This window comes from Polypterus senegalus, chromosome 7 (genome assembly GCF_016835505.1).
Source record: "Polypterus senegalus isolate Bchr_013 chromosome 7, ASM1683550v1, whole genome shotgun sequence".
Taxonomy (NCBI): Eukaryota; Metazoa; Chordata; class Cladistia; order Polypteriformes; family Polypteridae; genus Polypterus; species Polypterus senegalus.
Window position 1 is genome coordinate 159,471,672 of NC_053160.1, and position 14,178 is coordinate 159,485,849.

Below are 14,178 nucleotides of genomic sequence, written 5' to 3' on the forward strand. Positions count from 1 at the left end.
ATCCATATAAAATTAAATCAACAACACAATACTGTGCACAGAAATTGATAGGGCCTGAATACTTTCTGAATCCACTCTTTGTGTGTGTGTGTGTGTGTATAATTTCTTTTTATTGTGGTCTACAGGACCTATTTGACAGAGTCCTGGATAAAAGTTGAGGCACCAACAAGCCACCTTGTTTATTGCACAAAACAAAAATTATTATGAGGTCAAAAGAAGTAGTCACTGTGGTGCACAGCAACTGAAATAAAGGCATTTCACCTTGAAAAACGGCCTTAAAATGTCTCTCTAAAGGCTGGGTCAATCATTGGAGAGATCCATATTGCTTGTTGCTCTTTCGGGGATATCTGCTTTGAGTAGTTCAGAAGGAGCTTCTCAGTCTAAGTTGCCCTCATTGGACATCTCCTTGACACTGTGAAGGAAACAAATGGAAACACAGCGTCCCTTCTGGTCCCAGTGAAGGTTGTGTGTGCATTTATGTATATACAATATATATATATATATGTATATATGTGAGTATGCGTGTATATATATATATATATATATATATATATATATATATATATATATATATATATATATATATATAGTATATAAAAGACGAGTCCAAGACATTATAAAGGTTTGGGGCAGCCACCCGTATATTGTTTTTTCCCAGCTGCAAATGGGTTTTCTTATCAAAGAAACCATGTGCATCTCACAGAGTCCAAAACAGAACTGACTATAGTAGGCCAAGATGGAGGCTTTAAAGGTCTTGAGAGGAAGTGATGTCATCAAAGGGGCCGGCTTCGGAAGTGACGTCATCAAAGGGGCCGGCTTCGGCATCGTTCCACTGCTCCCTTTTAAAAGAAGCCGGTGTTCGTTTAAACTGAAAGTAAATGTCGGAGAGAGGGTCCGGTTTGACCTCAAGGGTTGGGGATTCCTCCCGACTCGTCGAGGCGTGGGTGGATGACGTATTTGCTTGTGACGGACCAGGAATCTCCCCGTCCTCCTCGTGGGCTTCTGTATCTCTCTCCGCTGCCTGTGTACACGGCGTGGAGACAGCTTGAGACGAGCTATCCCTATCTACAACGAGGCCTAAGTTTTTATCAGGAGTAGTCAATAGTTTATTTTCTGACCAGTCCCGTCCTAGAATCACTGAGAACGGAGGATTAGGGTGGATCGCCATGGGATGTTTTTTTAGCGTTCCTCCCTGACTCACGAAACACAGGGCGGTGTCGTACATCCGGAGGTCTCTTTGAATACATTTAATACTGGTCTTTTTTTTAATCTCTGTCGCAGTAAAACATATCGGCAATCAACAATGGAAATGTTGCTGCCGGAATCAAACAGGGCAAGAAGTTTATAACCATTAATGACTACAAATCCTGTATTTGAACACGTCAGGGGGTTGGCAAGAGCACACAAACCATCTCCCCCCCTCCACCTACATCCCGCCTTACTCTCGGGTAGGTTGTACGCCTGGTGGCCCGGGAACTCAGAAACAGGCTCCGATGTATGTGTAAGAGACTTCTTCAGTAGGACGTGATCTCTAGGAAATCCACTAGAGGGCCGTTCTGCTCTCCCAGAGTTTAAGACTGGCTTGGGTGTTTTCAAGAGCTTTATAAGCTCTTCCATTGAATGGAATTCACCCCAGTCCGGCTGGGCAAAGTTTTTAGGTAGGCCTTTTAAAAAGAGGAGACAGGCTTCCTGTTGCACTATCTGGCAGGTGTTTAATTCAAATGGCCTTGAGAGGAAGTGACTTCATCAAAGGGGCCGGCTTCAGAAGTGACGTCATCAAAGGGGCCGGCTTTGGAAGTGACGTCTTCAGAGGCGCCGGAACCTTGCAGGATTTCCCGGGAAAGGTCTGTAGGGAACTGAGAAAGACAGTCAGGGCACTCCGCCGCCCCCTGGTCGGATGTTTTATTACAATTACTCGAGCCCTTTAGCTGCCTCCTACTCGCACGTGTGTGGCAATATATATATATACTAGCAAAATACCCGTGCTTCGCAGCGGAGAAGTAGTGTGTTGAAGAAGCAATGAAAAAGAAAAGGAAACATTTTGAAAATAACGTAACATGATTGTCAATGTAATTGTTTTGTCACTGTTGTGAGTGATGAGTGTTGCTGTCATATATATATATATATATATATATATATATATATATATATATATATAAATTCACACACACACACATAAACATATATATATATACATATCTATACATATACACATATATACATACATACAGTATATATATCTACATATATACACATACATATACATACACGCATACATACATACACACACATATATACACACACATATATATATATATATATATACATACACACACACATATATAAACATATATATACATATACATACATATATACACACACAGCTATTTCGTATCAGTGCAATACGCTCCTTGTTAAAACGGATAACTCCTGCTCTTACGTGCAAGTCTGCGTGGATATTATGAACTATCGTATTTGTTCAAGTTCTATTTAAATTTTAAATAGAAGGAATTTTTATTTAGTCGACAGAAATATCTTTGGTAGGAATGGTAAAAACAGACAGGAATATTATTCCTGAATAAATCAACTCAAACCTTAAACAACATAATATTTTGCTCTCCATAAAAATATATCCTGTCTAAATTATACAAGTTAGAAATAAAGTAAACGTTAAATGAACAAACATTCAAATTTCTTTACTCTTATGTAATTTTATATAAAATAAACAAATATGAAGATGCTGCATAACAAAACCTGGAAACATAAATAAAATGTGTTCCTTTCAGCAATAACAAATCAAATCATTCAGTTGTCTTTGCTCATATGTCATTTTAGAGCTGGACGCCTGGCATCTTTTTTGGCAACAGGTTCGTTTCTGTTTGGTGTGAGGTTCTGTGTTGTGGAGATTCTCAGGATGGATTGCAGGTGCTCATCAGTGAGGCGACTCCTGTGTGCTGTTTTGTTAGTCTTTATCACTGAGAAGAGCTTCTCACACAGATATGTGCTACCAAACATGCACAAGGTTTGAGCCGCATGTAGACGGACTTTTTTTGTTCTTCAAAGTCACCAAAGCGCCGTGCAAACTCAGTGCGCTCGGTTTATCAGCAAAGTGCGTATTTGGGAACACATAGTGACGACTTGGTTTAACATTACTTGGCAACAGGGAAAGTTGCACTGGTGCATTTGTGTCTCCCATAAAAGCAACTTCACTTGAAATCACTTTGTGATTGTGCACGGGTAAAACGTCCGCTGAAGTGTCAGATTCTTATTTAATTCTTCTGCTTTCTGTATCTTCTGCATTGCATTCAGGTCTTTCAGCCTCACTGATGAGCACCTGCAATCCATCCTGAGAATCTCCACAACACAGAACTCCCTGATGTTTTGTCTCATAGTGCCGTCTTAGATTAAATTCTGTAATTACAGCCACATTAGCTCCACAAATGAGACACACGGGTTCAGTAAACATATACTCAGCCTCCCATCGGTTTTAAAGGCTCTATTTTCAGAATCAACTTTTCTCTTCAGCATCGTGTGAGCTAGCCGCAATAACTTGCAGCATCATAAGCTAGACTTGATTAATGCGGTAAGTGTTCGGCAAGGCAGCTGAAGCGCTGCATTATGGGATCTGTAGTTTATTGTGTTACCAGCGCTTCATATACCCGGGCCATTAATAACAATAATACAGTATATAAAATGATCTTGCGGGCTGGATATAATTACACGCCGGGCCGGATGTGGCCCGCGGCCCTTGAGTTTGACACATATGGACTAAATAGAACTTGAAAAGATATATTTTTTCAAATGTGATCGCGCAATTCAGATAGAGTTGACGCGCACTACAGCCTGCATGCCTCAATAAGTCATCCTCCCTCGCTCTTACTTTTTTACCGTTCATCTAATGAATACACTGAGTATGGCTTTACCAAAACAATCATTGATGGCGAATAAAGTATCCATTATTCGAGTATGTAGATCGGGATATATATATACATATATATATACCCGCATATCGCAGCGGAGAAGTAGTGTGTTAAAAAAGCTAGAAAAAGAAAAGGGAACATTTTAAAAATAACGTAACATGACTGTCAATATACAGTATTTGTTTTGTGAGTGTTACTGAGTGTTGCTGTCATCAATGATTTGATTATCATTATTTCTTTCAATCAGGTTTGTATTTGTAGGATGTGTTGTGTTCAAGTTACATTCCGTGTTTGTCAATCGTTGTAAAGATGACAGGTTTCATTCATCGATTCGTTTCTTACTGCATCAATAAACAGCTCGTCTTCTTCTTTATCCGAGACCTGACACACTGCATGCACGGGTTTTTTACACTGTCTTCCTTTAGCGGGACATTGACTTTTTCCACCGTGTGCTTTGTTTCCACAGTAGCAGCATTTATGAATATGCTTGTATGTATCAGACGCTTCATATTTTTTGCTGCCTTTTCAATTGTGTAATTCGGTTTTTGTTCAGCGCTCTTTGGAACTGTTGCTTTTATCTGTGCACTGCGTCAGTTCACGTGAGCTCGGTGTACATGCATCGAAGTTCCCCAGTTGTGCTGGTGCCATCTCGTGCTATGTCCATGGCTGTATTTAATGTTACCTTAGTCCTGGCACTTAAAACTTTCTCTCGCAGTTTCGCTGAGTTTGTGCCAAACACCACGCTGACCATCTCATCTTCCTCTGCATAAGCACAGTCCTTAACCCGTGAATATTTAGTGGGAGTTTGCTATTGGATTGCCGCTGACGGACGGCCTTATATGGGCAGGCACTAAATTACAAACGCCAGCGCAGCCTGTCTATGAACTTAATTTAAAGTGTAGGTTTACATCGTGCTTTGTTTCCGAAGTAGCAGAACTCATCAATATGGTTGTATATGTCACTCGCTCGCTTCTTATTGTTTCGCTGCCTTCTCAATTATATAATGCATGTTTTCTTCAGCGCTTTTGGAGGTCTTCCTTATTTTCTATGTACTGCGTGATTACGTGTGAGGCGTGATGATGTCACACGAAACTCCGCCCCACGGCGTTCAAGCTCATCTCCATTACAGTAAATGAAGAAAACAGCTTCCAGTTATGACCATTACGCGTAGAATTTCGAAATGAAACCTGCCCAACTTTTGTAAGGAAGCTGTAAGGAATGAACCTGCCAAATTTCAGCCTTCCACCCACACGGGAAGTTGGAGAATTAGTGATGAGTGAGTGAGTGAGTGAGTGAGTGAGTGAGTGAGGGCTTTGCCTTTTATTAGTATAGATATATACACACCGTATATGTATATATATATATATATATATATATATTTTAAAAATACATACATACATATGCATACTCACAGGAAAGGGCTATAATACAACCCACTTGCCTCTGTGGGTCATCCTGCACATTAGACACATGTTTATATTTGGGGGTAGGTGGTCCATTATACATTCCTTCCACAGCTTCTGAACATTCCTCTCCACTTTCTGGTGTCTCTCTCTCTCTCTCTGTCACTCTCTCTGCAGTTAAACCCATTTCTGTCTCATTGACGACTCTTTCAGTTAGTCTCTGGAAATGAGGATGCCTCATAGCTAATATTCAGGATAATCCACTTCATCATTGTATTCTTCTTCTTCTGTACTTCTGAACTCATTAGCAGCCTCAATGATCATAAACCTTACCTTCCATAGTGATATTTGTTCTAACTAACTAGCACAGCCATGTGCAATATTATTCTGTAACCTTTCTGCGTATGGTTGGGGCCTTGTGGAGCTTCTTCCTGTGGTGCTCCTTGTGCCAGCGGCTCTTATTCCGTTCTGGCACACATCTTCACTAAAACATGTTTTCTTTTAATCAGAAATGTTAACAATATTGACTTAAAGTATTAATTTCCATTTAACTGCATTTACCTGATTTTTTTTTTCTATTTCTTTGTAGGAGTGGCTCTCAGTGACGGCCAATGGCATTCAATAGAATTTAGTGGAAGGAGAAACCGTCTAATTTTAATTATTGATAAAGATGTTTCAAATGCATTATATTCCCAGTCACCATTTCATATGCATTCAGGAAGTCATTACTACTTTGGAGGTAAGCAATTTTACAATATTCCAGATACTCAAATGTACACACTGTGGCTAAATTATTAGGAGGTGATGTAACAGTAACAGACTGGATTAGTGTTTCAGAATAACAATGTGAGTGCAGATGTATCAGTTTGATCCCTTTCTTTAATTACACTTTTTATCTTCCTTTTTTTTGCACAAGGGCGTGCATTTATAATGATATTGCTGCTGTTTTCTGATTTAGTAGAGAACAGTGCATTCTCTGCCCATCTTATGCTTAGTCTTGTAATTTTCTAAATGGCCAAGTAAAAGAATTCCATCGGTTGCATAAAGCTGCTTTACTTCAAAATTCTCTGATTTGATTTTTTCCATTACTTGCCTTTTTTAATTTCTGACTATGGATTAGCAAATGAGTGGCAACATAGCTCAAAGGTTAATACTATTGCCTCACCTTCAGAGAATGGGATTTGGTTCCTACCCTAATGTCTCTGCTCTCTGTCTGTGCAGTTTATCCACTTCTTCTGAGTCAGTATGGGTTATTTTGTGCTTTCATTGTTTTTCCCCCCACGGTGATAGGCAGGTTCAATTAACTGCTAACTCTAAATTGGCCTGGTGTGATAGAGTGTGTGAGTGCACGCTGTAATGGACTGGGGTCTTTTTTGGAGATGGTACCTGAGGCTCCAGGTCCATACCGCATTGTATGTGGTTAAATGGCTTTTTAAAATGAAGGGTTGAATGGCTGATTAGCAAATAATTTAAAGAGAGGAGAACTCTCTTGCTTAAAATTCAAAAATATATTTTGCTTTTTGTCAGTTATTTAGAAAACATGTAATCAAGTTCTACAGGTTCTTACAGAATAGTCGTAAAATGAATGCAGGTCAGTAAATATAATTAGGGAACTTTCTGTGAACTGAAATGGAAATGTGCATCCTTACTCAGACTGTGGTGCAGGTCCCTGATCTGTATTTGTACAGTACATTTATATATATTTTATACTACCATACACGTATATAACAGAATCAATGTATAAAACAGTTATTTCACATATGCAAATATATACATTATAAAAACTGTAGTATTACAGAAAGCAAAGCTGCAGAGTAAATGTCAAGAAATAATATGGTACATTGGCCAGAACGTCTGACTTTTAAATGTCACACTTTTCACCAAAATGCCAAGTCCTTAGTCAAGAATTCTGTAGTCAAGCCAGTTTTTCAGGTGCAGTAATTACTCTATGTATCAAAGCTTTTTCTCAGATTCTTTAGATTTTTATATTTTTTGGACACCAAAGCATGGTAAAAATGCACCTGCAAAGAATGGGTTGGCAGCTAATTATACAGAAATGAGACCCTCCTTAGTGTCGTTGTGCAGTCACTTTCTCAGAGTAGGTACTGCACTGCTTTTTATACATGTTGACTTTTCTTTTTTCATGTTTTTATCTTGTTTTTCATGTTTCCCATAGGTTGTCCTGAAGGTATCAATAGCCACGGATGTCAGAATGATTTTGCAGGTTTTAAAGGATGCATGAGGCTAATCATTATAGACAACCATCCTATTGATCTTATCCAAGTGCAGCAAAGGATAATTGGAAATTTCAGTGATTTACAAATAGACCTATGTGGAATTATAGACAGGTACAGTGATACAAATTATATTTTACATTTATAATCCCTGCATTGGACTAAGTGAATTTGACAATGTTACATGTTACAGGATGATCATCAGCCATGTTACCTGTCGAATTCTTTTAATAGAATAGTGAATACATTTTAAAATATTTGCTATCTCTTGCCCTACATGTACCTTCTTCTCCATTCCTCAATGACTTTAAAATTTTGTAGGCAGTTGTTTCACATTTGCAAATATATAAAGTAGAAAACTGTAGTATTACAGAAAGCAAAGCTTCAGAGTAAATGTCGTAAATCTTGTGCAGTATATGATCCTCTCCTGACCAGCATTTCCTCTCTCTGCTTTTCAGCATCTGTCTTTATTTTTAAGGCATCTTGTTTGCCTCCTATCCTCTTTTACACTTCCTGTCTTTGAAGGTGGCTGTCACTGTGCCTCCTATGGAATTTCCTCTGTGTCTGTCTCACACTTCCTTCTTTGATTGTGCATTTTTGATTGCATCATCAAAGCCAAACTGGCCAATCAGATTAATCATAGAGACGGGACACATCCACAGACCCCACCATTTTATTATATTGTAGTAGTAATAATAATAAATCTTTACATTTATATAGCATTTTTCTGACTACTCAAAGTGCTCTTTTTATAGATAATAGGTAGCCACTTCAACCACCATTAATGTGTAGCATCTGCCTGGATGATTCATTTTCCCGTGCACTCGCCACAAATGAGCTATTAGGTGGTGAAGTGAGAGAGAGAGAAAGACAATCAGAGACAGAGTTACAGAGACAGGGTCCAGAATGACCATGCTGTGGTGGGCAATTTAGCCAAAACATCGGGAATGACCCTACTCTTTACAAAAGGTTTTCCAGGGTTCTTTAATGACCGGTGACAGTCAGGACCTCACTTTTATGTCTTATCAGAAGCATAGCGGCATTTGTACAGCACAGTGTCCCCATCAATGCACTGGGCCATTAGGAGCCTCACACAGACCACAGGGTTACGGCCTCCGACTGGTCTCACTAACACCACTTCCAGTAGCAACCCAAGCTTTTCCTAGATGGTCTCCTATCCAAGTACTGGCTGGGCGCAAACAGGCTTAGCTTCAGGTGGATGACCTCTTCTGAAGTGCAGGTGGTATGACTGCTGGATAGTTGATATTCATTTAAGATTGTTAGGTATCCAGGTGTTGTCCAGGTTTTTGGATGTGTGCTGAAATACTGTTGCTATGTTTAGCTAGTAAAAAAGTTGTGTATTTCTGTTTTATCTTTGATATTTTAATTATTTTCTATTGTTATTTTGATGATATTACTGGGTCGCCTTTTGTATCTGTATTTTGATGGAAGGTCTCATGACAGTGTTGTTAACAACACCTCCTCATTACCACTATGTGATACTGGAACATACAATATGTGACATCATCAAGATGACTGTATTTAAGGTGGACACCCACTAGTCTTTGTATATTTTTGGATTTATGGTGAAAAGCTGTTGGTATGTTTACTTAGTTTAAAAAAAAATCAGAGAGACCAGTAAGTGGAGAGGAATGTTCAGAAGCTGTGGAAGGAATGTATAGTGATGGTACAAAGGAGGGGAATTATTGATTCATTGTGATCTTTTGAATCTGCATTTTGATCATTTGCATTGGCATTTTGAGTAGCAGTGACAACATTGTTGTTGATGACAATGCCTCGTGATTGCTGTGTGATTTTGGATCATGCAACATGGAATGATATTGCAAAAATTGTAAGTTTTTCGATTTGTGTTGAAGTACTGTAGTTGTAGGGAGGCACGGTGGCACAGTGGTAGTATTGCTGAGTTGTACTGCAGTATGGAGAGCAGGGTTTGTGTTCCTGGTATTCCCTGAATGCAGTTTGCATATTCTCTCCATGTTTATGTGGGGGGTTCCCACCCACTGTTCAAAGACCTGCAGGTTCGGTAGATTGCCAACACTAAATTGTCTCTAGAATGTGTGTGAGTGTATTCTCCCTGTGATGGACTGCCGTCCTGTCCAAGGATTGTTTGTACGTTGACCCAATGTACTCTGGGATAGGCTCCACTCTCCACTGTAACCCTGTTCAGGATTAAGTGGGCTCAGAAAATTTTACAGTATGGAACGGTTAGTGTATTTAGAAGAAGAAGAAAAAAACTTTGGGGAAGGACTTACATTTTTTTTTTTTTTTCTTCATTTTTGCTTTATGCATTGGGCTTTGGTTACCATGGCTAGTGTGTCCCTGATGGTAGACCTTGCCTGTCTGAGTACATTTTCCTCTCTCTTATTGTTAACCCTTTCTGTCTTTGTGTGCCCTTCTTTCAGAGGCAGAACAGGAACGTTATTAGTTATCATTTTAACACGGTTATTAATAAATCCCCCAAAGCACCACTGACAAGATGTTTCGAGAACAATTTCAGTTTACTATTAAAGACAACAACCAGAAAGAAGAGGGGTTGGCATCTGCAGCCAAAAAGAACTCAGAAATACATGTGAAACATCACGGTTTATTTTAACACCAAATGAATATGAGAGAGACCAGTTTTTAATTGCTAGGAAGTTTTTACAAATTAATTGAGTACCAACATCAAAAAAGATACACAAATGAGGAGAAACTGCAAAAAGTCTCTAAAATAAGGTGCAGAAGGTTCAAATCCACAGGAAATAATTAACTCTAATGAGCACCCCAGCATGAGTGTAACTCTAATGACATGCAGGATCAAATGAAAGGACTTCTGTAATACAAAGATGTCTGTACCCTTTAAGTCTGAGACATTATGAACATGTAAATTACCAAAGTAAGAATCCTGTTGTAATTAACTGAAACAACTGGTAAAGCCTGGGTAAGACAGCGTGTTTGGCTGAGAAGGCCAGTAAAGAGTTACAAGCAAACACTGATATGCCACAGTTATTTCTAGCAACTCGAATAAGTAAAAATTGCCTCTTTCTTTCTTTATTTGATTAATAATGCTCACAGTTGCATTGTTTATCCCTAATCTGATGGTTTCTGAGCAAACACAATAAGAGTAAAATATTACAAAGTTTGTTATTTAAAGACCTCACTGCTAAGTTAAGCTAGACACGGCTTATTACATGCCAGCCTTGAAGAAATGTCAAATGTGATTAGAGATACTGTAATGAGATTATTAGAGTTGCTGCTGTGCTCTCTTTTTAGTTTATTAGCATAATTAGAAGTATTACAAACCATTCTTCTAATAAAAAACATTCCTTATTTAGATTCATAATACCAACTGCAAAACCTAAGTAACTTTCATTTACAGGTAAGTTTATTCAACAATACCTAAGGGGTTTCCGGCTGTTATTAAATACTGTAACAGAGTTATACCAATTAGAATGTAACCATTCCTCGTGGAAAAAAAACACATACTGTATTACTCTCATTAAAAAGTCAACGCAACAGTCAGTTTTAAGAGGTGTAAGTTTTCAAAATTTTTCACCTCAGTTTTTTAAATACAAAGAGATATTTTGTTATTTTCCAGTTTTACATAAACAGCATAAATATAATTTATAATAAAGTAAAATATAAAAGAATAAGGGGGATGTGCAGAGCTGTAGTACCTACAGGGGGATAAAATTGATGAACCACAGCATTAAGTTATGGGAAAGAGCAGTGGAAGCTAGGTTAAGAAGTGAGGTGATGATTAGTGAGCAGCAGTATGGTTTCATGCCTAGAAAGAGCACCACAGATGCAATGTTTGCTCTGAGGATGTTGATGGAGTTTAGAGAAGGTCAGAAGGAGTTGCATTGTGTCTATGTGGACCTTGAGAATGCATATGACAGGGTGCCTCGAGAGAAGTTGTGGTATTGTATGAGGAAGTCGGGAGTGGCAGAGAAGTAGGTAATACTGTAGTTGTACAGGATATTTACGAGGGAAGTGTAGCAGTGGTGAGGTCTGTGGTAGGAGTGACGGATGCATTCAAAGTGGAGGTGTGATTACATCAGGGGTCGGCTCTGAGCCCTTTCTTATTTGCAATGATGATAGGCACATTGGCAGATGAAATTAGACTGGAGTCCCCTTGGACTATGACATTTGCTGATGACATTGTGATCTGTAGCGACAGTAGGGAGCAGGTTAAGGAGACCCTGGAGAGGTGGAGATAAGCTCTAGATAGGAGAGGAATGAAGGTCCGTAGGAACAAAACAGAATACATGTGTGTAAATGAGAGGGAGGTTAGTGGAATGGTGAGGATGCAAGGAGTAGAGTTGGCGAATGTGGATGAGTTTAAATACTTGGGATCAACAGTAAAGAGTAATGGGGATTGTGGAAGAGAGGTGAAGAAGAGAGTGCAGGCAGGATGGAATGGGTGGGGAAGAGTGTCAGGAGTGATTTGTGACAGACGGGTATCCTCAAGAGTGAAAGGGAAGGTCTACAGGACGGTAGTGAGACCAGCTTTGTTATATGGGTTAGTGACGGTGGCACTGACCAGAAAGCAGGAGACAGAGCTGAGGTGGCAGAGTTAAAGATGCTAAGATTTGCATTGGGTGTGACGAGGATGGACGGGATTAGAAATGAGTGCATTAGAGGGACAGTTCAGGTCGGAAGGTTGGGAGACAAAGTCAGAGAGGCAAGATTGCGTTGGCTTGGACATGTGCAGAGGAGAGATGCTGGGTATATTGGGAGAAGGATGTTAAGGATAGAGTTGCCAGGCAAGAGGAAAAGAGGAAGGCCTAAGAGAAGATTTGTGGATGTGGTGAGAGAGGACATGCAGATAATGGGTGTGACAGAGCAAGATGTAGAGGACAGAAAGATATGGAACAAGAAGATCCGCTGTGGCGACCCCTAACAGCAGCCGAAAGAAGAAGATGACATAAACAGCATAAATCTTTCTATAATGTAGTATTATTTCATCTAATGTGCAAAACTACTGCATTTTCTTGTGGTTAATGCAAACTGCTATATTAGTAACTAGCAGAATACCCTCGCTTCGCAGCGGAGTAGAAGTGTGTTAAAGCAGTTATGAAAAAGAAAAGGAAACATTTTGAAAATAACGTAACATGATTGTAATTGTGTTGTCATTGTCATGAGTGTTGCTGGCATATATACATATATATATATATATATATATATATATATATATATATATATATATATATATATATATATACATAACATAAACATATATATACACATATATATATATATATATATATACACACATAAATAAATATATACATATACATATATATTATATATACACACACACACACACACACACACACACACACACACACACACACATATATATACATATATACTGTATATACACATATACACTCACCTAAAGGATTATTAGGAACACCTGTTCAATTTCTCATGAATGCAATTATCTAATCAACCAAACACATGGCAGATGCTTCAATGCATTTAGGGCGTGGTCCTGGTCAAGACAATCTCCTGAACTCCAAACTGAATGTCAGAATGGGAAAAAAAGGTGATTTAACACTAGAATTACCACAGCCTACGAAAAAACTCGTAATTCCGTCCCACCTTAAACTGCTTCTTAAATCCCTTCACACCTCTCCGCCAGCGCCCTTTGTCTTCTAAATGTGCTGATAAAGAGAAGCCGGCTATTCCATCCCCCACCAATTTAGAACGCACGAACTTCTCTCAGCTCATGCCTTGATTGAGTATCTGGGAGTGAAGTGGAGTTTTAGAGTGAAATAATAGATCGTTGTTTGGAACACACGCATTTCATGTCTGTTCCGTTTCTACAGTAATCTGTGTCAACACATTGTTAAAACAGAAACTTTTTATATTCTAGTAGTAGATGACAAAATGTAGGCATAAACTATATAATGTATGAAGCCTGAAGTCCAAATAGCAAAGAAACATTTTCACAAGAATAACACAATTGCACTTTTATTCAAACATATAACTGCAGAAAGAAAAAGCCGCCTTAACATGCGACATTGACACCAGTTTACTATAACTGACTCCGTGGTTCAATAGATACAGCCCCCGCTTGGGAATCAAGGGGTCACGGGTTCGATCCTGCCCCTCCCTTTGAGAAGTAAACTGTTTTAGTCTTACTGTTTTAGAATAAAACATACATTTGATTTCAGTCTGGAAGTTTTACAAATTAATTGAGTACCAACATCAAAAAAGATACACAAATGAGGAGAAACTGCAAAAAGTCTCTAAAATAAGGTGCAGAAGGTTCAAATCCACAGGAAATAATTAACTCTAATGAGCACCCCAGCATGAGTGTAACTCTAATGACATGCAGGATCAAATGAAAGGACTTCTGTAATACAAAGATGTCTGTACCCTTTAAGTCTGAGACATTATGAACATGTAAATTACCAAAGTAAGAATCCTGTTGTAATTAACTGAAACAACTGGTAAAGCCTGGGTAAGACAGCGTGTTTGGCTGAGAAGGCCAGTAAAGAGTTACAAGCAAACACTGATATGCCACAGTTATTTCTAGCAACTCGAATAAGTAAAAATTGCCTCTTTCTTTCTTTATTTGATTAATAATGCTCACAGTTGCATTGTTTATCC

The 14,178-nt window shown here is 38.8% G+C and overlaps 1 protein-coding gene across 1 annotated transcript in view; it reads left to right on the forward strand.

The window, feature by feature from the left end:
- The window catches only part of cntnap3 (contactin associated protein family member 3), a 666,293-nt gene that overhangs the window by 467,466 nt on the left and 184,649 nt on the right, over positions 1–14,178 (forward strand). Inside the window, exons 9-10 of the mRNA XM_039759435.1 lie at positions 5,913–6,062; positions 7,500–7,671. Of these exons, the coding sequence (XP_039615369.1) occupies positions 5,913–6,062; positions 7,500–7,671 (322 nt within the window). The remainder of the gene's footprint in view (positions 1–5,912; positions 6,063–7,499; positions 7,672–14,178) is intronic.